The sequence below is a fragment of the Diadema setosum genome, chromosome 12 (genome assembly GCF_964275005.1).
Source record: "Diadema setosum chromosome 12, eeDiaSeto1, whole genome shotgun sequence".
NCBI lineage: Eukaryota > Metazoa > Echinodermata > Echinoidea > Diadematoida > Diadematidae > Diadema > Diadema setosum.
In genome coordinates, this window is record NC_092696.1 from 9068650 (window position 1) to 9095397 (window position 26748).

The window sequence follows — 26748 nt, forward strand, 5'->3', positions numbered from 1 at the left end:
AAATATTTTGGCTAGCCAGACGGACTAGTAACTTCAGAATTTTATGATTTTTAGCTAGTCCGTCGTGATTTTGGGTGGCCAATGGCCAGCGGACCATCGCCAATTTCGAACCCTGAAAAGGCCCCTGCGCAACCCCACTCAGCTGAGCTCTCTTCACCATACAGCGAGAGGGCCTTGACAAAAGGTATTTGTACATTGTATGCTTTAATAATGCATTTAAATGCACCCGGACCTGGGATTTGTTATTATTCGAGGGTGCTTAGGATGGATGGTGTAATGATCATTGCCATCTTCAACATATATATATATACGTTGTATGTTGTATTTAACTGTCAATCAAAGTAGGTCATGGGCGTACATTGCTTAAAACTCTCTTATACAGCTTTAATTTAATCATTCACAATTTGCTGTACGCGGAACCAGCCATGGACAGCAGCCAAATCAATAGAGAAAGTGAGATTGGCATTGTTTTGACCATTTTCAACATGCTCACCTAACAAATCAATTTAATAATCAGATATCAAAATCAGAAGCATGGCAGATACAATGTACTTGAGTGTCAAACTTTGTCCAACAACACCCTCTACAAATGTAGTATCAAAGGTCTTGTACTGGATGTGCCTTTGATCTTAATGAGAGATAAAAGTGAGATTGTAAAAGAGGTGCAGCAAACTATGGTTTATTGTCAAATGGAAGTTTTACTTTTTTGTTGTTTTTGCGTTTGATACATTATGTACAATCTTCATTGTACACTGTACAATGGTCTTGTCAGTTACATTACATGTAAGTCTCTCAGATTACAAAATGTAATGTGTAGATGAACGGTGTAGACATCAACGTGCATGAGATCTGCACTCGCAATGTACAATATACGACACATAAAGCTGTAGAAATGGGACCCTGTGTGATATATTGCATACAGTGTTCTTCTGTGAGCTTCCTCCATTTTTGATATGGCTGTTTGTTGTTAAATGTAAAGCCATTCAGTAGTACACGCATTGTACAAATCTTACATTTGTGTTCATCAGTTGTAATTCAGCATTTGTGTTGGTGTACAGTTTTGTGATGCTGGGTGCTGGCCTGTGTACCCATGCAATTTTATGTGATTTTTTTGTTGTTGTTGTCATTCTGTGTAGTCATATTCCGGACTCCCCTCCCGACTCCGGGTCAGAGCCTTACTCGCCTGCAGACAACAAGCTGGACCAATGTCTGTCCCATTACCAGGGTGGTGGCTTCAACTCTCAAGGCATGCAGGGGCAAGGTGTGGTGAGCCAAGAACACCCACTGACAAACATCAGCAGATCCTCGGTTCTTGGCAACCCCCAACAGCAGCAGCCCCAGCAGCAGCAACAGGTTCCCATGGTGACGACAATACCTCACAGCAGTGCAATCCCCACGCCCATGATAACGCAAGCCTCGCTACCAGTGCCTTCTGACCACACGTTACCGCTGAACGGTATCCCGGTACCGGCCGGACTGGGACTGCCAGCAGGCATGGCACCCTCTGCACCGGCGCAGGTACCAGTCACCCTGGGAGTGTCCTCCATTTCGGCCGGAGTGCCACAAACGGCGCCGCAGCAGTTCACAAACTTCCTGGCGGACTCGCAAACAACTGCCGTAACCTCCAGCCTGTCACAAGTGCCAATGAGGGAGACAATTAACACCACATTGACGAGGAAAGATAGGTATGGAAAGTGATTGTAATCAGCGGTATCACATAAATCTTTGTGGTATTGAATGCCTGTGTGGACTCTCATTTCATTTTGATACCAAGGTATTTTGTAATAGTCACCAATGAACCCTACCACTACACACAGAGCTGTAATCTTTTTTTGTCCAGCTTTTCTTTTACTTTTGTTTTTAATCGCTCTTGTGAAGCACTTTGCCTCCACGACTGAGGTGAAGGTCTAAGACTTTGATACACTTCTCTATATTCAAGTTTCATTCACTTTTTGGACACAGTCACCTGGTAAAGAGCTCCTCAAAGCTCCATGACACTCTTTGTAACCTACACTGTACATGTTTGAACAAAGTTTATTTATAATTCTGTAGAATTAAATCCTACAGTGATGACAACAGCAATGTATCAATGTAGGCTGTACATGGTCTTCAAACTTAAGACCATTAAGAACCACAAAGTTCGTGCGAGTCTTTATACTAATTCAACAGATTGACGTAATGTGTCATTGAAGTGCTGTATCGATATAATGCAATCGTATTCATCAGTTTTGGTTGGTCCTGTAAGATGAAGAATGTTTGCATACATTTTAATTTCGCGAATTTCGCAGGAGCCAAGATTTGGGAAAGTATTGAAAATGCACGCAAAAGTTCTTGTCTACACTCTCTGCATTGAATGCCAGTTGCAATTCACGAAAATTTCTTGCCATGAAAAAGGCCCTCAGCTCCAATTCGTGAAAATCTCATGCCGCGAATATAATGTTTAACAGTAGTAACACTGCAGTAGCATGCAGTGATACCGGTAGTCCTTATGTTTTAAAGGGAACACAAACCCAAAGAGCAATGTGGATTGAGTAAAAGCAGTAACATTAGTAGAACACATCAGTGAAAGTTTGAGGAAAATCGGACAATCGATGCAAAAGTTATGAATTTTTAAAGTTTTGGTGTTGGAACCGCTGGATGAGGAGACTACTAGAGGTTATGACGTATGAGAGGACCACGATATAAAGAAAATATAAAAGGAATTCCACAAAAATTCACTTTTCTAGCAAAAGAGTTCTTGACTAACCGCTTTCAGAAAGCAGGGGGAATAAGTGCTACCCCTAACATATGTCAGTATCAAGTTGATGGAATGTGTAATTTTCATGAAAAATGAATTTTTATTGAATTCCCTTTTTATTTTCTTTATATTGTAGTCCACTCATACGTCATAACCTCTAGTAGTCTCCTTACCCAGCAGTTGCAACACCAAAACTTTAAAAATTCATAACTTTTGCATCGATTGCCCGATTTTCCTCAAACTTTCACTGATGTGTTCTACTAATATTACTGCTTTCACTCAATCGACATTGCTCTTTGGGTTTACTTTCCCTTTAAGATATTGTAGGAGTGATAGGTAGGAGGAGTGCTGCGGTAAACTTGAAAGTGAAAAGAAGATGGTGCTGATTATGGACATTGCAAATAATCCACACATTTGGATACTGGTATAGACACCATTCGGTAGAAGCTCATTTCGCGAAAAGTTTTCACCAAGACAGGCTAGTCTGCAGCCAGTGTGTGAAGTGATGCAGTTCTACTATTCAAATTCCAGTCAAGTTTACATTACCATACAGGCTTTTTAATACGTACCTCCAATTCTAACTAACGTTAGCCTACAAGATCTGCACAACTACATCTGCAGGTAGTGATGAGCATGTGCATATACATGTACTTGTACATGTGCACCCCCTTTATTACAGACACAGTTGAAATAACAAAAATTATGTTACAACCAAGTAGAAATCAGGGCACTATTAAGCTAATTATCTATACATGTTGTATATTGTTTGGCTATAAAAGGAAATTTTGATACATATAATGAAAGAAAACTGCCAGTACTGAGGACTTTATTATAATGGGAGTTGCCTGTACCTCATGACATACAGTAAAGTTAATGAATGTTGAATGCAGACTGAATTTAATAGAGACCTTTTATAAATAGTTACTCAACCCCATTAGTCATATGGGATAAACTTCTTTTTAGGGTCCACTGCTAATTGAACCCCAAACTCTTCAGCTTGGCAGTGCAAACTGAATATCGTGTAATAATTGTCATTTTAATAGTGGAACACCAGTGTCAAGAGTTTGCCAGCTTGCCAGAAACATACATTTTATATGGCATGACACTTACGCATAATTGGAGGCAATAAGTTCAGCATTTTTGTTGGCGTCATGAAACTTTCACAAATTGGCGACTGACATTCGATTCGCTGCAAAAGTTTCATGCATGCGAAAATTTCTGTTTTTACAATGCCTCTCTTTTGCCCATGTGTGGCATCAACTTTGCATTGTCATGGAGATCTTCCCGAAGCAAAGTCTGCAATGTACATGTGATGTGAATACATTTTAGCAGGGTCTTCCTTCTTTGGAATATTGTGGATGTATCAAAAGTGTAAGATGTACCCAGTAATCCTTGGTAGTCACCACAGTCACTTAGCAGTGGTTCACTTTATGTAAAGCAAACAAGTACAACAAATGCATGCTTTCCAGAATTACTGTAAAGTAGTTGATGTGCTATTTTCCAGTGTTTACATTTTTTTGGTTTTGTTTCGTGTTTTGTGTTTCATGTGACTACAGTCTGATTGGCCACACGCAGAAGAAGAGGCGGCATTCAATCTCTCCAGAAAACACCATCAACCAGAACATGCTCAACAAACTGATGCAAGTGAAACAGGAGCCAGGTAAATACAATGTAGCTCCCTCCCTTCCCAACTCTTTGTGTTCACACTGGCTCTCTGTATCATTTCATGCTGAATGTTGGCAAGGCGTATTGCTAGCCAGCCATTCACTTGAAGTCTTTTGTGTGTATCAATAATTTCTGTGCTCTTGTTAATGTTACCTGTTGCCATAAACTATGATAAAATGCAACAACAAAACATTCTGATAATTGTCGTCTGATAGTATTTTTAATGACGAATAAGGTCATGGTTTATTTGAATATTAAAAAATGCAAGTGCCCTGTATCTGGCATCACAAGAGAAGTACACACATAAAATGTAGTTTCATCATTTGATTTCTCCTGTAGACCGATTGCTAAAAGAGCGACTTACAGGTAATACTTGGACAAGAGATTGTGCATGCTTGGTCTAGATCATCTTATTTTATTTTCTAATCTTTATTATCTTTTTTTTTCTTGAGTCCATAGTATTTTTCATTTTGTGATATTATTACACAATAATAATCCATTATATTCTTGTATCTGTAGTGAAAGAGATGAAACGTACACATATGCATATTGAATTTATTTTGTAATAAGTAATAGAGAACTTAAATGGTGAGCATCTGGCACATTTTGATGCAAGTCACCAGCACTTTACATTTTAGTTTTATGCTTATATTGTAAAAAAATGCGTAATATAACTTTGACTTTAATACCCTACATGTATTGCTAAATACATGTCTAGAAGTAGTCTCAGATATAACCTCATTAATAAATTTGAATTATGTACAATGTGCACTGTATATTGTTTGCTAAATCATACAAGTAATGTTTTTATCTTTTCATAGCTATATTTGTATCTTCAGTCAAATATCCATATGTTTCTTTAGTCATGAATTTTTATTGAAAAGACTTCAATAATAGTAGATCATGTCCACATCATTTTTATTGAGAGAATTTTGAAACACATTTTTATCCATCAAAAGCACACCATTAATTCATCAGTTTATATCACAAGCATGAACACAAGCACAATATCGGCTAACCTGAGGATTGGCATGAATGTCATATTAAAAAGCTTGGTTTCTATGCATGTGGTTACAATTTTTAGACATCTACAGAGAGCAGTATTGTCTTGATAGTTTTTTATTTTTTTCAGTGTGATATTTTTCATGCATGGTGCTGATTTATTCTTTTAAATGTAACCCTGCATCACAAAGCAAAGAAAGGTCGCCAGACATGAATTTTTAGTTAAGAGTAGATTCTGAAAGAGCAGACTCCAAGCTTTAAAATGATGTATAACTCAACTCAAATGGGCTCTCCTATATCTAAAACCTATCTAAATATTGGAAAGAAAGGACACACTCTGGAAAGTGTGAATTGAGAAAACAGGCTCTGAAGTACAGGGTGTATTCAAGCGCTTAATCCTTTATACCAAGCTATGGCAGCTGTGGGATGAATGGAACAAAAAACAGGATGTTGACCATGGGAGCGACAACAATGATGGGATTATCAGATTAAGCTGAAATTGATCATGCTTCATTAGCACATTCTGTACATTATTAATGCCAACTTTCAATGCAGCAGCATCACTCTTTTCAAAGTTATTGGAGTTGAAAGTGAAGTGTATGGACAGGGCTTTTGAGAAACGGGAAGAGGGTTCTATGAGAAACAACTAATCACACTATTCCACCAAAAAGTGTTCGAGAAAAACTGCTGAAAACACAAGTTCCTGTTTGTGTTATGATCCCAAACTTTAAAGGCATAATTTACCATTTGCAGATGAAAGCATTAGTGCTATAGAATAGTTCTAAAATGTGAGTTAGGGATAGAAACAACCACTGTCAAAATTTGAATCCGTATAATCGATGTTAAGTGTTGTTAAATACACAAAATGTGAACAATAGTTATAATAAAATTTTTTCCAGACTAAACCGTATACAGTTATGGTTTATTGAGAAAAACCCTGATATCTCCTTATATTTTAGGTTTTATTGCAAATATTTCATATGGTAGGATGTTTTATGATACAACAGACCTACACATATGCATCAAATATGATATCTTGAAAATTTTTGAAATCACTGCTCCCAAAGGTAAACTGGACCTTTAATATGATATAGAAAAAGACTTGCTCTTTCAGAAAATAGGAAAAACTAAAGATTGGTTAGGTTGACCCATTTCACCTATTTTCAGTCCTCACACAAAATCACTGTGTGCAACTTTTTGTTCGTTTTGTGATGCACGGTCACAAATAGGAATACATATCACCACTGTTTATACTGACACTCTACTTGAATTGTGTTTACCTTCAGAAAACATTGTAGGAGTTTTTTAAAAGAAGCGAGTTCAGCTTTATTAAGATGTACACTTGTGTATACACGTATGACAAGTCAAAGTGTTTCATGTGTATTCTTGAATAAACGTGTACCTCGGTACATGAATAAAGTCATGAATGACAAATTGTGCCACCCAAATCCTGTTAAGTGTGACAAGAAGAGAGAAAATATGGGCACTTATAGTACAAGTGAAAGGAATCTCAAGGAATGCATTGAGTTATGTGGCTGATTGCTGCAGAACATTGCACAATGCCATACAATGCAGGTCATATCTCAACCTGAAATCTCTACAATGTACAAGAGGAAGTTGGAATGGATTGTGAAGGAGCCACGACACTGTACCACCATTGAATCAGTTCATTAAAGCATGACTAAACACCAAAGCCATTTCTTATGACATCCTGCTTCAAATTCATGCATTCCCTGATTGACAGCTACTCCCTGAAACTCATTATTGTTTGATTCGGTGATGACCTGAAACTGTCCAGGGCTGCACAATCTCATTACATTCATGTCAGCTTGACGGTTTAATTATAATGACAGCAGGCATGACAGTGTATGGCATGCTTTGTGATGCTGGACAGGAAGCTATGTACTAACAAATGAAGGTCAAATAATGAATACTCACTGAAAATTTGTTTTTCAACTGATTTGCCTAATATTGATAAGAAAAGATGAATAACAGTGAGTCCTCACTGAAATTCTGTTGAACACTGTGTTCTATACCATTTCTAAACTTAGTGGTGAACATATGTTTAACATGGGTGGACAAAAATGGGACAGTTTTGTCTGTTCATAATACATACATTCACCACTAAGTCTAAACAATAAAGATGAATAACTCAACAAATGGCTCCTGTAAGAGAAAATTATTTCCTTTACATTATGAAACACTAACAGTAGATACAAAAAAAAAAAAGAAATATAGCAAGATCTAGCACAAAACCACATAAAAATGTGTTGTTGTTTTTTTCTTGGACTTGATACGGTAGGTTTAATGGACTATGAGCAAGGGGCAAATCATACACAAATTAAACCTCCAATTCAAAGTGTTAAAGAGACGGTACAGTTTTGGTTGAGACGTAACTTCAGGTTTCTATTTTGTTTTTTTGACAGAGAGATAATGAGAAACCTCTTTATGAAATATGAAAGAGCATGTACCAGTAATTCTAAGAGGGATTCAACATTTATTTCATGAAAATCGGTCTTGAAATGGCTGAGATATCCAAAATAGAGCATTCCTAATAAAAGGTGGGACCCACCTTTTATAAGGGTCTCTTTCGTTTACTTTGTTTTTGGATGTCTCAGCGAATCCAAAACCAATTTTCATCTAATAAACTTTGAATTCCCCTTAATAAAATGGTACATATATGCTCTGTACTATTTCATGAGTGGTTTCTTGGTATCTCACAAAAAGTTGAAAGCCCAATTCTTATCTCCACCAATGCTATACAATCCCTTTAAACTGCCCAGATTTTCTTGTGTTCTGTTTCAGTTGATCCGTCACCGTGCCCGCTCAGCAACGAGGGAGATTACAATTCAAGTAAGTGTTTTTGAAGACACCAACATTCAATATTAAACTTTACTGTTACTTGTATAACTCACATACTGCAAATTGAAAGTGGTACAGTACACACTGCTTGTTCTTCAACTACGTACATGCCACATATTTATTTCGCGAGTATAAATTTTCGCGAATGGGGAATTCCCGACGATTTCGCGAGTGGTAGAATTTGCGATCCTGAAGTCCTGTACTGAACGGAGAAGAGTACACTCGTACTTCAAATTCACATCGGGATCAGAGTCCATATTTTCGTGTGTCTTTAATTTTGCAAATAGCAGCTGACTCGCGAAATTCGCGAAAATAAAAACCTCGTGAAATATTTGGCGTATACAGTATTAAAGGGTCTATGCAGATGGGACACTGCGTTGCTTATGTCCAATGTACAACTGTCACACCATGCATCAGATGGCTTTTGATGAATTGAGTAAATTCAGACCATCAGAATGGTAGAGGCTTTAATAATTAAAATTGAACCTAAATATTAAAGAACTTTTATGGAAATGGAAAGTTATACACATCTGTATGTCAGTGTGGAAGGATGCTTCTCCCTGCATTTTTTATGGTATATATTCATCATCTTCTACTTCAGCATCATCACAGTTGTGCTCTGTCAGAACTTTCAAGCCAATATCATTTGTAAATGTTTAATTTCTTTCATTTTGTATCCTGTGTTATCATTGTTATCGGGGATTTCCCTGTGAGATGGATGAGCTGTAACATTCAGTTTCCTGCTGCTAATCAACCGAAGTTATTGTTGTTTTTATTTGGCCTCTGGGCAGGGCAGTACTACGTATAGTCATTTTTGCTGGCCCATGCATGATACATTTCAATACTAATAGCAACTGAAAATAGTGAGTCTTATTATTTTGTGTGAATATAGACTTCCAGACAATATTGTAAGTAGCTAATTTGGCGATCATGGAGTACGGTGATGAGTGGAGACAGCAACGCTTGCATGTCACATTTGCGTCATTGCCAGAGTTCATGATTCCGCTGGATCTCAAGTTCACGAATAGCACCTTACTCCTCAAAAAATTGCAAAAATAAAGCTCTCACAAAATCCACAGCTTACAGTATTCTTCTAACCCATGCTTCAGCTATGTATCTCTTAAAATTTTGTTGTGTTAAACCCCTCGACAGATCTGGGAAGTGAATATATATATGACCAGCCGGCTGGTGACGGCTTGCCTTACACAGACGCCGTCTACCAGTTCCTGAAGTGGCAGCCGTACCAGACCAACAAGTGGCACAAAATTATGGATGCAAATGGACAAGAAATGTGAGAACAACTTCTTCTTCTTCTTCTTCTTCTTCTACTTCTTCTTCTTCTTCTTCTTCTTCTTCTTCTTCTTCTTCTTCTTCTTCTTCTTCTTCTTCTTCTTCTTCTTCTTCTTCTTCTTCTTCTACTTCTTCTTCTTCTTCTTCTTCTTCTTCTTCTTCTTCTTCTTCTTCTTCTTCTTCTTCTTCTTTTTCTTCTTCTTCTTCTTCTACTTCTTCTTCTTCTTCTTCTTCTTCTTCTTCTTTTTCTTCTTCTTCTTCCTCTTCTTCTTCTACTTCTTCTTCTTCTTCTTCTTCTTCTTCTTCTTTTCTCCACCTTCTTTTCCTCCCCTCCTCTATCTCTTCCTTCTTCTTCATCATTTTCCTCCTCCTTCGCTTCTTTTGTCTCTTTTTTGTGATATATTTTGCTCTGATTGGCAAGACTGAGTATCTAATGACGGTATTCCCCAAGTACTGTAGACCAATCAAGATGGTCTACTGCTACTTTCTATTTGCTGTCTTCCTGTTCAACTCTAACATACTGTACTTTGATCCTTGTTCATTTAGCAATTGGTGCCGAATGTGAAACTAGCAGACAGTGAATAGGGATTATCTCATCCTCTTGATCAGGAGTGTATCAAAATTGTGCGTGTAATAGAGCTGCCCGTTCTCCGAAATTCTGTAGGGGGCTCTGTAGAAACTGTCATAATATCCTGCTGTTTAGATTTACAAAAAGAAGAAAGAAAAAAAAAAGAGATAAAAGTATGTGTATCTCTGATGCGGGAATTGTTACTACCTACTATAAAGATGCGTGTACACTGTAACACTCGGGCATCTCCTCTAAATGCTCTTTGGAACCTCCCTAATTTCCACTGTTTCATTTTGGTGCTCCTGCATTTGTGGGACTCTGCATTTGGTATCATACATTGTAACATTGTATTTGTATACAAAACCAAGTTGATTTTTGTAATCGTGAACATGACTGGATGTTTGTACATTTGTTTGCTTGTTCTGAAGTACATTTTGTACTATGACTGGAAAACAATTGCTTGCAAAGCTGCTACCACGTTCAAAGGCACGTGCAAGTCACGTACAAGTATTCATATACAGTAATGTTATTTATAGATGATAATGAAACACTCCCCTGCTACTAGTGTTAAATCGATACTTCAAATAAGATGTGTCAGAAAACTGACAACTGGAGATTTAATGTGTGAGCTTGAGTTCCAGCTCGGCTTTAGTTGTTCTCCTGTAATGCAGCAATGACCTACAACTATAGGTAAAGAAGTTCATATTCCTCCAGGCAAACAGTGAATTTAGTACCTTTGCTTAATCTCGGAACCTGCATTTTGAAAGCTGTGGTAATACACGTATGTACATGAAATCTATTCTTCACAGTTTTGACTTTAAGCATGATATGAGCACACTGAAATAATGTACATGTAGTTGTAGAAACAGGATTATTTGGGAAAGGCACACTGCTGGGGTTTATTTCATTTTTTGTGTTGTTTTGTTTTATTTTGTTCTTGATGGGGATGGTTTTCATAGCAATTTTCCTCTAGAAATTTTTCCAGTAAAGTCACATACAAGTGTAAGATCTGAGTTACAAAAACACTGTATACAATATGTACGAACCTAATATGTACCATAGTCGTACTTTAGGTTTCTCATGTGCTGTTGTTATCTTTATTCTCCAAACCACTCACAATGTATTGTTGGTACTTAACTGCTGCTCTCGTGGAGTTCTGCTAATGAATGTCCAATTAATGAAACTTTACACTTCTCAACCTGCAGAACAACTCTCAGCTATCGCGTCGAGGCTGACAAAGGCTTCAACTTCTCAATACCAGACGACGCATTTGTGTGCCAAAAGAAGAATCACTTTCAGGTAGAAAAGAAATTTTGTTTTTCCTCACTAGTAGTTCTTCTGTGACTTGTAAAATTCTATAATTCATAATTATACTTCTTCTGATGCTAAATGTATTGGAAGCAATCATTTTGCTAACCAAGAAAACTACCTCTGGGATAAAGGATAGAGCATCATTTTTTGATATTCTAAGACGAGTCCAGCTGTGTGTGTTTTAAACATGTTGGTAAAAGCATGCTCCAGATTGGCACTTCATACAGCAGCAGGTGAATGTGAAAGATAGTGAGAAATGAAATTAGGATAGCCCTGTTTAGAGTGGTTTCTTCAGTGATATGATAGTTAACTGCTCACCTCAGCACCTCATTTCACTGACCAACCACCTTTGCTGACGATGACAGGTGACCGTCCACCTGTGTGTCAACGGTCAGCCAAGGCTGGTGGAGACGGAGTCTGGCCTGAAGGCAGCGGACAATTTTTGCATCCACGTCCACGGCATCAAAGTGGAAGCTATGAATTCCTACATCCGGGTGGAGCAGTCCCAGGCAGACCGCAGCAAGAAACCCTTTGTCCCCGCCAAGTGAGTAGATGTGAGATCACATTCATGCCTAGCAAGGTGGCATCCATTAGGGGTGTAAGAATCAGTGGTTGCTTATTTCTGCCATGTTTAGATGATCTGGTAAATACAATGGTATGCCTCTTGCCCTGTTGATTTTACTGAGAAACATTTACTGGTTCCGAAGTATGCGTGCAATTTATGTGCTCTATGAAAGTGGTCAAATAGGAATTCTTTAAATGCTTTAATACAAAAGACATGAGCTTTGAGATATATGTCGTAAAGAATGTGATGCTGGGAGTAAGAAATGAGATGGATAATGTTGAGCGCAGACAGAGGTAAACAGAAACAGTATGTATGGAAGGAGACCAAGAGTTAGGAGACAACATGAGCGAGCCAATATTGATAAATGTGGTCATTCCTCATGCAAATTTTTTTGTGGAAAAGGAAGATACCATCTTTGCCAGACTGAGAGATCTACTCAGAGATGACAATTTCAAATCTTGTGTCCATTCAAACCATTTCTTTCCCCTTCTGTAATGCTTACAGGATTGACATCATCCCGGATAACGTTGTCAAGGCGACCATCGGGCGGCTTCACTTCAGCGAGACGACATCCAACAACATGCGGAAGAAGGGCAAGCCCAACCCGGACCAGCGCTACTTCATGTTGGTCGTCTCCATCCAGGCTCACGTGGGAAACGAGATCTACACCGTAGCATCTCAAGTCTCTGAGAGAATCATCGTCAGGGTAATGACTGATGTCAGAATTCTTGTGTTATCTCCGACAAGGTGTATCGGACATTTGTTATCAATATGTATTTATTTGTCTATGATTGGATGACCATTAATGCATTATGGCAATTTAAAGACTTTTTAAATTTATTAGTGGGAATTGTACTTGACAAGTTTCCTTAGTTTCCAGGTTTGTTTGTTTGTTTGTTTTTGAATGCTGTGGAATATATGAACTAGAAAACTTCTGTTACTTCTATCACAAGTATACTGTTGAACAGGCAAAGATGTATCCCTAGGTGGTAGAGTATATCTTTTGTCTTTTATTATCACTGGAAGCATAAAACAAATAAAGTCTTGCTCCCACTGTTACAGTGTACATTGTAAAATCTGTACATGTTGTTCATATACCTGCCAGTAGAGCAGGTGGTTTTTATGCCTCCACCTGAAGGGTGCCGGAGGCATTATTGATGCCTTCTAGTATTTCAGTTTTTCAGTTAAAATAATGTCTAATATGTGGCTATCTTTATATTGACTGCAGGCATCCAACCCGGGCCAGTTTGAGAGTGATGTTGATGTTTTCTGGCAGAAGGGATCAAACCAGGACTCCATCTTCCATAATGTGAGATGCGCCATTTTTTACAGTATTGTGGATTAACATACAAACTGTCTTCTATGTACATGATGTATGTGACTTACTGTTGGGTGGAAGAAGGTGTTATGATCAGTGATGTATCTGTGCTTAATAGCTCTCTGTAGTGTTGATCATTTGTATGGATACAAAGGCTAATAGTCCAAGTGGAAAGTAGGAACCACTGTGGGATTTGAACCTTTGGCTGCATGCTTCCATGTCAATGATGCTACCATGTGAACTAAACCAGAGAACAGTAGTGACAAGATGAACCTGGAACGGGGGTGTTTCATCAACGCTTGTCAGCGCCGACAACTGTCGCCGCTGACCAATTTCAGCAAAATCCTTGGTTTTGATTGGCTGAGATGCTCTGGTCACTGACTGTTACTATGGTGATCAAGTTGTCAGTGCCGACAAATGTTGATGAAACACCCCCCAGAACTCCAGATTCCTCTCCTTGTTTCTCTCGCTCTTTAGTCTAATTGATAATTCTCAATTCTGCAGATTGATATTTTACTACATAATTCAAAAGTAAGGAATTGTTACTGCAGAGAGTGCAAGATCTACATACTTGTGCTTTCCTTTAGGTGTTTGTCATTAAGATCACATACTGTATCCGTATGCCATATATTAAGCAAGTCTAAATTTTCGCGAATCAGGACTTCCCGACAATTTCGTGAGTGGTTAAATTCGCGAGTGTTGAGTGCTGTACTGAATGGAGAAATGTATAAGTGTGCATCACATTCATATCAGGGGATCAGAGTCATTATTTTTGTGTGTCTTTAATTTCGCGAATAGCACCCGACTCGCAAAATTCATGAAAATAAAGACCTCGCGAAATATGCGGCGTATACAGTAATTGATCTGCATGATACACTAATAGCGCAAGTGAAGGTGATGAAGTAACTCACATTTGTGTGTTTCTGTAACTGTTAATGTCATGTCATGTCTTTGTGTAAACAGTACTTATAAAATCTTATGAAGGTGTGATGTTCAGTGGTACACCTTCCAAGCCATTTGCTTTATATGTAATGTTGTGATATTGTAATCATGTTGATATATTTTCCTACCACTGTGAACTTGCCCACTGGTGAAAACACACATAAAAATTAGTGTGAGATATCTTTAATGGTCAGCAGTATGTTATCCCATGTCCAGCCTGTTGGTCAGTTTGACAGTTCCAGTGCAACAATTACTCTACTATACAGGGACGAATTGGCATCAACACTGAGAGGCCGGATGAGGCGCTGGTTGTCAACGGCAACCTGAAGGTCACAGGTCACGTGATGCAGCCCTCTGACAAAAGGGCAAAGGAAGATTTCCAGGAGGTGAGATTTTTTTAAGTGAATTCTAGCAGGAGTATTTTCAAAAGTAAATCAGAAGGTTTAAGATAGCCTGATGATTGTATTACTCTCTAGATCAACATTAAAGGTGACACATTGTCGTGGGCTAAATAGCGCTTCATCACTCTCAGAATATTCAGCAAGCCTGTGCCAAAGATTTTACAGCAAGCCTACAGCATTTTCCCTCTGACTGTCTTGCCCAGAGTGTGAAGCACATGGCATGTATTATGACAGAGACAAGGACAACTAGGCATATGACGAAGCTATTACATAAAAGGCAGAATTACTTATCTTTAGCTGTGGGCATCACTGTAGCATAGCCGGTTTTATTTGTACATACCCATTTAGAAGTAAGCTGCTTCCTTCAGCATTGTTCATGTATTCTCCATCCCACTTTAAATGGGTACTTACAGCTGACTAAGAACTCTCTTGTTTCAGTGCAGCAACTTTAGAGAATGTTCATAGAGGTTTTGGTCACTTTGTTCAGTTATTCAATAAATCGTTTAGTAATGCAGTCTGTAGATTGTCCAAGTATTCAAATGATGTGATGGACGTTGTATGAGCGACTATGACAGGCATGACACACTGAAATGACACACGATGTACCATGACCTAATGGACTCTACACCCGAAAGGATTCCTCCAAAATTGTTCATTTGCGAAGGTTTATCCAGACCTCTCATTTCGATACAAATACAGTGTGATGACAAACAATAGAAATGCTCCAAGAAGAGCCTGCCCTATGTTTTCTATATTAAGATTGTTTTTGGGGAGATAACTGAAGCGAAAATATGTGCTGTCTTTCGATTTTGTAGCTGGATCCACGAGAACAGCTGAAGAACATCGGCAAAATGCGGGTGATGCGGTACCGCTACATCCCGGCCTTCGCCGAGCAAGCCGGCCTGCCTCCGTGCGACCAGCTGGAGACGGGCGTCATAGCCCAGGAGGTGATGGAGGTGCTGCCCGACGCCGTCCAGAAGACCGGCACCGTCCACCTGCCCAACGGGGCCAAGATCGAACACTTCCTGGTGGTCAACAAGGACCGCATCTACATGGAGAACGTGGGCGCAGTCAAGGAGTTGGTCCGGCTGACGGACAACCTAGAGACGCGCATTGACGAGCTGGAGAAGATGAACCAGAAGCTGTCCAAGCTGAAGCGCATCGACAGTCTGAAGTCAAACACCAGTATTGGGACCCTCAGGTAAGCACCTGTCTCGTATTGGATAGCCATTCATCTCTGCAAAACCAGCGACATATTCGCAGACACTTGTTTGTGGGTGGTTTCACAGTACACCATGTAGTCTTTCATTGATCTGAGTGAGTGTGGTCCTGAAAAGAGCCACTCAGAACTGCACTCACATTCAAGAAAAAATACGTGGTGTATCGTGAAATCATCCGTGTCAGGATCAGAATTCATATTTTAGCGTGCTTTGACATTGGCAAATAGCACCTGACTTGCAAAATCCACAAAAATGAAACCCCTGCGAAATATATGGCGTATGCACTATTTCACCTGCCTCTGAATCTATGCATATCATACCTTCCATGAAACATACAAACACACGGTCATGCACTTACATCATAATACTCATGCAAACAGAAATACATACATACACACGTATGTACATGCATACATACGTCATGTACATACATGCAGTCCATTAAGACATGTTTGTACGTACATTTTCCACATTCATTGTACCAGTATGTAAATTCCACTTTTCTTTGTATTTTTTGTTTTTTTGTTATCCCACCTGCAGTCGTAACGGAAGCAATAAGTCCAAGGGTAGCACCAAGGGGAAGAGCTCCGGCTCCGGCAAAAATGGCAGCAGCTGTGAAAAGGGCAAAGGTCAGCAGGATGTCGGCTACTGCCTCTCGCCTCGATCCATGCAGATGCTGATCGTCGCCCTCGTCTTGATCATGCTCTTCTGGTGAGATATTGCCACTCCCAGTCTTAAAGGCATAATTTACCATTTGCAGATGAAATGAAAACCCAGCATTAATGCTTCAAAATAGTTCTAAAATGTGAGTTAGGGATACAAACAACCAATGTCAAAATTTGAACTCGTATACATGTAATCAATGTTAGGTATTGTTAAATATACAAGATGTGAACAATAGTTATACAATAAAAATGTTTCCAGACTAAACCATTTACAGTTATGGTTTAAAGAGAAAAATTGTGAGATTTTAGGCTTTATTGCAAAAATTTGAGATGGTTGGATGTTTTGTGATACAACTGACCTATACATATATGCATCAAAAGTGATATCTTGAACATTTTTAAATCACTGCTCCCAAAAGTAAACAGGACCTTTAACCCCTTCTGTGCCAGGAACATTGCACAGTGTGTACAATGCTGTCAGGTTTTCTGTTTCAGTGAGCACTCAAAGCACACAAAGTGGTAATCCTCTCAAAAGCATATCGGTGAGAAATTGCCACTTCCGTTCTTAACGCTTTCCGTGCCGGGAACTTTGAACAGCGTGTGCAATGCTGTGGGGTTTTCTATTCCAATGAACACTCAAAACACCCAAAGTGTTGATCCTCTCAAAAGCATCTTTCTGCTTTTGTTTTGTTTTAAAGTAATGATAGCGAAGGGAACCCAGCTTTATAGCAAAGCGTTGTTGATGGCCAGCGAGCGGTGTGATGTGTGTATTCATGTAGTCAGGCTCTGCCAACTGTAGACAAGAGATAAGTTTTGGATCAGATGTTATGAGGATGAATGCAAGTCGGATCTGTCATGTTTTGACTGCATTGAAGTTAGGCTTCATCAGATTGTTTCAGGATTGATTTGCAGGTAACATTTGATTTTAATTTTGATATAAGTTTTTATGTTTGCCTGTCAAGTAAGAATGTGATAGTGTCAGATGTGGCAGATGAACAAAAAAAATGCCAAGTATCACTCAGTATCATAGAACAACCACAATGCTTATATTTGGTCACGACAAAGCAGTGAAAAAGAGGTAGCTGAAAAAAAAAATGATTTCCCTGGTGTTGACAGTGGTTGCATTGATGTCCAAGTGTATCTGTCTTGCCAACATCTTATACCCACATGCAACCCTTTATATCTCTTTTGGTTTTTGTCTGTGTTTGCTTGTGTTTTTTTTATAACTTATCCAGTATTTTGATATAATAATTACAGTGGATTCTCAAGATACCCCTCTCTCTCCCCTCTCCTTTCTTCTCAACTGAAATAGCTTTGCAGCAATCGCCACACTGTACATCATGGAGAGGAACAACAATCTCCCACAGACTGAGTAAGTGTGAGAATGCACCGTCCCAACAAGACCTCATCAAGCACTGTTTGTAGCTCATGTCCTTCCAGCCATCACCTAAAGCAGAAAGAATTAATTTTGTAGAAAGCAGTTGATCACCCTGACTCTGTGAAGCGGCGAAGCAGAAGCATTAAAGGCCTCATGAAAATTTCCAGTATTTGATGTATTATGCAGTTAGAGTGGCCCAGACCATTTCTGGGGACTTTGCAGTGTCCATTGTAAGCATGGTCATTTGTGAAGGCATTGTAATTTGATGCTGATATTAAGTTCAAAGGTTAAAATGATCTTTCAATAGTCTGTTCTTGCAAGACAAAAATAATCTTCAAGCAAATTTCAAATGTATTGCCCTGAACTGAGCTACTGTGAGGCATTCAAGTCATGTAATGTTCCCATTTATTTCAATCCTGTCCTCTGTTTTGATGGCAGCAGTATATAGGACCACAAAGTTTACCTTGTATAGCTTGTGTCTTGAACAGCAAGATACGCTTGGCTGCTGGTTACTTCTTGAATACAATTAGGGAAGTGACATTCTGCTCTTCGTAAAATCTCATTGATTTCTCCTTTTCCTTGTCTTGTGTGTATTGAAACGTGCTATTTGCAGTCATTTATGACACTTTTCCTTGATATGATAAATAAAAACATCTTCTGAAGACTTACTTTCGTGCTATAATTTTGTCTGCGTTGTGCGCAAACAGTGTTCTTACAACAGTGACGAGTTCCCTCACCGCAACTCTTAAAGCGTCCACCACGGGAGGCTCTTCCACTGCCAAGAAAGGTGAGCACACTTTTCCAAATCTGCGCGAAGGACACGTAGTGACCGTTATTCTTAGTAGAGCTGTGAAGCTTTGGGTCTGTGCACTCCATTACTCCCCCTCACAAATTCTGTGAAGATGTTTCAGTGAGCTTAGTCCTGTGTTGAATCAGACTGATTTCTGTATACGCTGAATACAATGTATTTCGTGAGGTCTTTATTTTCACGAATTTCGCGAGTCAGGTGCTATTCGCAAAATTAAAGACCCTCAAAAATATTGACTCTGATCCCGTTGTGAAAGTGACGTATGCATGTACACCTCTCCGTTCAGTACTGGACTCCATGATCACGAATTTATTAACCACTCTAGAAATCTTTGGAAATTCCCGATCGTGAAAATTTAGAAATATATGGCGTATACAGTATACACAAATTTCATCCACCTGTTCATATGGATATTGTTGTTTTGCTGTTGTAAAGCAAATTTTGTGGAATAGGCTGCCTGTCAGACTTACATGTAGGGCTGAGACAGACCCAAAGCAATTTGTGAAATCTTTGGAAACCTATCTTGTTTTTTTCTCATGTATGAGACGAAAATTTTGTAAGGCACATTCGAAGTCTTTTAGATTATTATGTGCTTTGTGAATGGAAAATATTATTATTATTCTAATTAATGAAGTAATTTTCGTTTTCATTTCTTGTATTGTTTCTGTATGGTACAAATAATAAAAGAAATCATTGTGACAGAGAACAGAGATATGATAAGAGGGAAAAAAAAATCAGATTACCACATAGGAGGATCCCCAGTAATTAATGAAGAAATTAAGTTAGGTTTATCATACAGTCACATACATTATTTACAGCAGTAGCATTAAAAAAAAAATAAAAAAATAAAAAAATTGTACTATAGTCTTAAGTATAAACCACCTTCATGAATTCTAATCTACGAGGTTTGTTTGGCCAGCCTTCATCTAGTATGATTATCTTGTCATGAATTCAACCTGTGAAACTTGATGCATTCCCTTCCATCTAGACATCGACCCAGGCGTTCCCGTAGTAACGCCGAGCGTCTGTACAGGTGATGGGTGTAAGGTGTACTGCTGTGACGTCTCTTCTCTGAGCAACTTACCCATGGAGATCTCCAATATCCCCACGCTCAATTCGACGTACAAACCATCGGGTAAGTGTTTTTCCCTTTAAAGGAGACCTCCGGATGATTTTCATATTTCTACATTTGAACAACTATAAATTAGTTATACTGAGGACAGAGTTTCAGAATTTATTATAATTGGGATGAAGAATAAGAATATTTTTGAAATTTATAACAAATTGCAATGAACACGGATGATGACATGGCAGAGTCACCATAAGAATGCATGAGTTGGGGCTCAAGGAAGCAGAACAAAAGAAGAAGGTATGCATAGATTATACACGATGAACTCACAAGTAAGTGGTATTGTAATGGAAATACACTGCTCTACATTTCTGAAATATGTGGGCCTCCTATGTCATCATTTTTGTTCAGTGTAATTTGTTTAAGGTTTGGGAATTTCAAAGTATTGTTTCTCTGCTCATGAACCACAGTAAATTCCAAAAATCTATACATTGAGCTGTTTATTCATAAAATGTACTACATGATGTGAAATTATAAAAATCGTCTGGAATGCCCCTTTAAGCCCATTCAATCCTGTGAGAATTGTACTGCTGAAATAATTGATTGTCATGAGATTCGCAACTCTGAATGTCATTGCCTATATTGTACTGAAAAAACAGAGTATATGGAACTGGTTAGTTTTATGAAATATGGATGAAATCAAAGACATAATACTAAAAGGTCACCAATTTGAGAGTAATCAAAAACTTGATATATCATATAGTGTGTTGTCACTTTAAAAAATCATTTATTAATGAAGCAATTCAGAGATGTTTGAAAATTTTGAAACAAAAAAAAAAAAAAAGGCAGTTATATACAATCCAGTAAAGGTGCAAATAGAAGACCCCTCCCCGTTTTTTTATTCTCTACCTTACACATAATCCTATGAGTGAGTAGTAAACAGTCTGATATTTAGATATAATACCAAACCACAGAAATATTGGGTTTGTGAGACTGGATGGGTTTAACTGTCAATTGTGTTTTCAGCCAGCCTCAAGTTGCCAATCGTTTCTATGCGAGCATCCTCTGGAGTCTGCTGCATGTCTCTTTCACAAAGATTTCACACATCCAACTGGACCCCATGGAAGACCAGCTTTATAACGTAGCTGAATATGGGCTATCCAGCCATCTTCTCAGATGGAAAATGAACAAACAAACAAACTTAAGCAAGCACTAAAAGATGATTGTTTTGTTCATTTATGATATCTATAGATGATGTGATAATGCATTCTTTATAAGACTTTGAAACTGCCCTGTACTGTCTCAAGTGTACCTGGAGATTATTGCTACTTTCTGACATACCATAAGAATGATATTATTTTGAGCAATTCCCCTGTACCTGAGAAGTGTTGGTTGTGTCTTTGATCACTCTTCTAGCTGAATCTTCCAGATTTTTCATAACTCCCTGAACTTTTCTGTATTGTAAACATTTGTTGTGTTTGTTCTGGTGACTCATCCAATTCTTTGAACATTCTGTTGAGAACCTTGTAACTTTCATGATGAAGTACCAATTCAGATGAACTTTTACTGTAATAAAACCTTGTAATTAATTGATTTCAATTCTTTTCCTCCCCAACCATACCAACTCACATTATCCTTCCCTGCCCAATCCCTTTGCTTTACCCTCACTCACTGCACATACTAACAACTACAATGTAACAACGAATAAATCTCTCTTGGCACTGGGAATGATTGCCGGTACATATCCAGTCGTCCTGCCTGTTGTCCAACCATTTGCGGAGGTGTCCTCTGACACTGTCACGTCGGCGAGTTCCCGTACCGTCTCGGGCGGCTCGGCACCATCCTCCGGGGAGCCAGGGGACATGCCGGCGAGGGGCAACGTGAGCGCGGGGATGGAGAGCGACCTGGACTCGGTTGCCATCCAGTCTCGGCGCCGTCGCCACCTGGCCTCGCTTCTCCGAAACAAGAGGATGACCAAAGTCGGTGAGATATCAGAAACTCTGGCTAAGTTGCCCCCCAGTAATTCTATGTCCTGGTGCCACATGGTAGAGTTAATGGTGTTTGTTCTCTTTGAGCTGATTCTGTTTTTAGCATACTTCACATTCAAAGATCATACACTAGTGAGAGAGAGTTTGCAGAGAGAATGAAAATTGTGTATTGCTAAATCATAGTTATACAGTATGAGACAGTTAAAAACATCAAACTTGTCTATCTCTAAATTGATGACTTATTTTGTGATTTATGTACCAACTTTTGGCCATTAGGCATATGGAAACGTGTGAGCATTTTTGTGTCGAAGAGTATCTTTTTACGATGTGACTCGCCCTTGCCTGCGGAATGTAGGGTAAACTGCGTAATATTTATTTGTGATTTTGGAATTTGATCATATAGTCAACACTTCTATTTTGATATCCAATGCAGTGTTGAGGCAACACTTTTGGGCATCAGTGAAAAAGCATTAATCAATTCACATAACCTTTAAAGGGATGATATAGTTTTGGTTGAGATTGGGCTTCAGAATTTATGTATTTCTTGGGGGATGGGGGGGGGGGGTAATATAATGAGAAATTACTCCTGAAATATGAAAAAAAAAAAATACAATTCCCAAAGGAAATCTAGGTGTATTTGATGAAAATCGGTTTTGAAATGGCTAAGGCTGTCCACTGACTGGTTGTGGACGATGTATACACAGAATGGTTGATCAACTCATGCATTTTCCTTGTCTAACCTTTCGTACCCACAGATGTAGACGTTACATCCATCGTTCTGGATGACACTCAGAGTGTAGTGGGAGATTGTGCCTCACCGTCAGGGTAAGTTCAAAAGCCATCAGTTATTACAAGCTTGTCAAATTTGGAAAGCTGTTTTATTTATTTATTTTTTTTATTAGTAGCCAAGGAGAACAGAATGTGTGTCATGAATGTGAATCGCCTTCACTGTTTATGTGTAGAGCTGAAAATTGTGTATCATGTGTTCTTTTTAATATGTTTCATAGTTACGATTAGGTATTAAAATCCCCTTTACTATTACTCCACACATACCTACAAGAAATAGCCGTCTCTTTGCATTGAGATTGTTCTTTTGCAGTTAGAGCACTGAAGTGTGAAATAAGTTTACAAAAAAAAAAGCACAAAAATTACTGACAGCTCTTTGTAAAAGCTCTTAAAACTTGTTTGTTTGTTTTTTAATGTGTAGGAAGTTTTTTAAAGCACATAGAGGGTCTTCTAGATCATGTGCTATTATTATGCATACTACCATTGTGACAGAAAAGTTGTACCATTAATGTGTCTTTTTTCTGTTATCCCCTACTCCTCCCTTCCTGCTGTAGGAATGGGAATTATTCTTGTGGAATAACTGTGCCTCCCCATTTCCCTGTGAAGTTCACCCAGTTGGAACTGAAGTAAGTACTGTATCCTACACTGTGATATGTTGCATATTGTGTTATGATATCCGTGTATGATGCACAACAATATACCATTAATATACCAACCATGGGTTATGGCATTGTGTAGTGCCATCATGTGTTTGTAAGATGTACAGTTGCATACTGCCATGGTGGCAGTCACAGTTTAGCAGTTAGCCATAATGATCCCAATGCCAATTCAGGCCAATTATGACTTGTAAAACTTCTGTACAATAATGACAAGAATGTTTTTTTTTTAATGCATTTTTTTTTTTTCAAAGCATGTTATCACAATTTCGAACAGTAATTCAGAATGACATCATTTCAATTTACAAACTAAAATCACTGGTGTACTGTGTGTGATGAGCCCTCATGTTATGATGTTGCTGCACTATTGAGCTCATTTTTGCAAAAAAGAAAAAAAAAAGTTGTCTCATAAAGCATTAAAAATCACCATCACCAATTGTTTGGTAATCCAGGGTATGGACACTGGAAAAGAAAAAGGAAATTAACAAATGGAGGATTTCTAATCGGTACCCCAGGGTACCAAAAACTACATGTAATAAATCACATCCAATAAAGAGTGAAAAAGAATGCTTGAATACTGACACCTCTCCCCCACTCTGCCCCCTCTCTCCTCAGCACAACGGGAGTGTCAGTCATGGTGTTGTGTTCCTGGACCAGTGGCTCCTCGTGTCTCGAGCAAATCGAGTCTCCCGAGTCAGCCAGCGCCACATTCTCCACAGTAAGTCCTGACTTTTTTCATCAACTCTGATTCACAATGGCCATTGACACGAACGGAAAGCATGTTACATTATAGTACGTACGTACGGATGTACGTACGAACTGAGAGTTTAATCTGACTTCATATTTTCATGCTCTGCCCAAAACCCACTTTTCATTTTTTAATTTTTCAATTCAAATGCATTGAATGTTCACAGTTTAATTCCCCTCACATGTTTTATATGTAAGTTTCAGATTTTGGTCTGCAAGTTAGTACTCTCACATCCAGATTATAGAAATTGTAGAGAAAATCCTTTGATCTCGTTGGTCGAGGGCCATGTGTTGATTTAAATGGCTGCACAGTGCCTCACTGACAATAGCCACCGTGAACATGCTACACGTATTGTGCAGTATGCGCAAGCATTCATGCATTCTGTAAAAAATGCTTATTGGCAAGCTCACCATGCGTCGAGTAATTACTGGATGCATGTATTTTCTTCTGTGACTAGCCAAAAAGAAATGTATCCAGTAAATTTGCCTTCCGCTTTATTACTGTCTTACATGGTCAAAAAATGTGTTTTTGGCGAAGAAATGGTCTCGCATTCTATAAAACAAATGATACCTCTTGTGTCAGGAGGCATAGTTTGTATGTGGTAACTGTAGAAGTATGCCACCATCACATCAATATATTTTGTCTGTGCTTATATGTGTACTAAATGGGGGAGAATTATTATTCATTAAATATGATCTTCATTCTCACCAGTATCTTCTCCTCTCTTGTGTTTTTCTGTGTTCTCAGGGCTTTTCACACACCTGGGACATGCCGGTCGGCGTCTTTCAAAACAGTTCCTACACATTCCGCATTATGCCACTGTCAGAGGTAAGGACACATAGCTGATCATGTGATATACAGTAGGACCTCGATTATCCTGCCACGATGGGACCGGAGGGTCTCCTGATAATCGATTTGGCCGGATAAGAGAGATAAGCTCAAATACAGCGCTGTCTAGCACATCATGCTAGGGGTATACAAATGTTATTACCAATTTATCAATCATTATGATTATCTGCATGACATTGTCACACGTGTGTGATACTTCAGATGATACAGAAATAAAATGAAATATAAGTAAGATATCCCTTCATGTCCCTTCATGTATTGTTTGATTGATACTGACAGACAATGAGATTGATATTGCGACCCGTCGAATACTGCCGCTGCATTGTACTGTAACCACTGCTGTGCACTCAGTGCCAGTGACAAGCACGGCACCAGTCATATATCATCTCATGAACTATAAACTTAGAGTTACGGTTCGCTGCGATGATTGATATATGTCCCGTTGTGTGTTTGCATGATAGTGGTTGAATGTGTGCTTGTCTTGAGTGAGGTTTGGCACAGAAAATACGTGAAAACATTAAAAAACAAAAGACAAAAATGTCAGCCAGTCCACATCTGGATAATACAGGTACCGGATAATCGATGGCCAAATAATCAAGATCCTACTGTATTCTTTTGATCTCCTCCGTGGCATCCTGTGATTATCTGCAAGTGTCTGTATATGGCAGTCCGTTAGTTTGTCTTAACCCTATTCTAACTGGGCTATTTGAGACCAAGTTTTTACTGGGGGGGGGTCAATTTGACTCCCCCTTCAGATCTCGGCCGCCGATCGTGCGATCGCCGCGAAATTTTGCCTGAAGATAGAGCTGGATGTCAACTACAAGATAACATGGTCATACAATAGAAAAATATTGCCTTTCTATTTTTAATAAATTAATTATGCAAATTTGTGCATGAAATCATATTTTCACCTATAACTCCATTAAAAAGACTGGAGGATTGCTAAATTTTTGTGTCAGAATTCCTCGAGACACATCAAACAATTTTCTTGTAAAAGATTAGCACAATCGAAATCAATTTCTTTTGTTTTTTATTGTTTTGTTAATTTCTTATGTATTTTATTGTTTTTTCGACCTTTTGTTTTCTATTGTTTTTTTGCCAAAATTTGTTGCAGGCACTTTTTCGGGCTTATCTACACTAGGATTGATTAATTTCAATGGTTAAAAGTTGAAATAATCTAATTTATATCAATTTAACCAAAAAAACACAATTTGCACTGGATTTGCACACGATATCATGAATTTGAGCTGTTTTTTGGTCGACATGCATATGCAAAACATTACATAACTTCAAAACGGTGTACCCGGACGTCGCAAATTTGGTCTCAAAATATGCGGGAGACTTCAATGAAAAAAGTTGTGAAACAACGCGGCAAAATCTTTGCGCGTTGCGAAATCGTGGCGCGAAACGTCGAGGGGGGGGGGATTTGACCCCCCCCCCCCAGTTAGAATAGGGTTAACTGTTGCTCTCTCCTTGCGTCTTCCCTTGTATAGGTACAGACGTATGACTGCACACAGGACAGCAGTCTGATAGGAATGGATTTTATGGAGTACAGCTTCAACTTTGATCGGGACCTCTCCCTCTGCCCCGCGTAAGCTCCCCATCACCGCTGGACGCACCCCACAGTTTCTGTTCCGTTGGGCCCGCGAAATCAGCGATGGATCTTTTGGATGCAGATATCACTGGGAATAGATCTACATGTAGAGATAACGCCTTTTCCATGTTTATGTGTAGAGATCTTGACAGCAATGGCAAATCATCACAGATATCTTCTGCTACTGGTCTTCATTTAGTGTATAATAACTCTGAATTCATTCTATATTTCTTGTTTTTTCTTCTCTCCCATTAAAAAAGAAAGAAAAAATCTTTGGCTGAAAGGCATCAGAGAACTCCTTACCTTTCTGTTATTATCTCTCTAAA

General features: G+C 38.7%; 1 protein-coding gene across 1 annotated transcript in view; it reads left to right on the forward strand.

Moving 5' to 3' along the window:
- The window catches only part of LOC140235589 (myelin regulatory factor-like protein), a 38123-nt gene extending 11621 nt beyond the window's left edge, over positions 1 to 26502 (forward strand). Inside the window, exons 4-23 of the mRNA XM_072315594.1 lie at positions 1137 to 1685; positions 4294 to 4397; positions 8210 to 8257; positions 9419 to 9557; positions 11330 to 11423; positions 11801 to 11979; positions 12505 to 12706; positions 13229 to 13309; positions 14527 to 14646; positions 15477 to 15862; positions 16422 to 16592; positions 17859 to 17918; positions 18632 to 18711; positions 19721 to 19867; positions 21551 to 21784; positions 22545 to 22614; positions 23130 to 23201; positions 23847 to 23949; positions 24727 to 24807; positions 26322 to 26502. Of these exons, the coding sequence (XP_072171695.1) occupies positions 1137 to 1685; positions 4294 to 4397; positions 8210 to 8257; positions 9419 to 9557; positions 11330 to 11423; positions 11801 to 11979; positions 12505 to 12706; positions 13229 to 13309; positions 14527 to 14646; positions 15477 to 15862; positions 16422 to 16592; positions 17859 to 17918; positions 18632 to 18711; positions 19721 to 19867; positions 21551 to 21784; positions 22545 to 22614; positions 23130 to 23201; positions 23847 to 23949; positions 24727 to 24807; positions 26322 to 26423 (3022 nt within the window). The 3' untranslated portion in view covers positions 26424 to 26502. The remainder of the gene's footprint in view (positions 1 to 1136; positions 1686 to 4293; positions 4398 to 8209; positions 8258 to 9418; positions 9558 to 11329; positions 11424 to 11800; positions 11980 to 12504; positions 12707 to 13228; positions 13310 to 14526; positions 14647 to 15476; positions 15863 to 16421; positions 16593 to 17858; positions 17919 to 18631; positions 18712 to 19720; positions 19868 to 21550; positions 21785 to 22544; positions 22615 to 23129; positions 23202 to 23846; positions 23950 to 24726; positions 24808 to 26321) is intronic.
- The last annotated feature ends 246 nt before the right edge of the window (positions 26503 to 26748 follow it).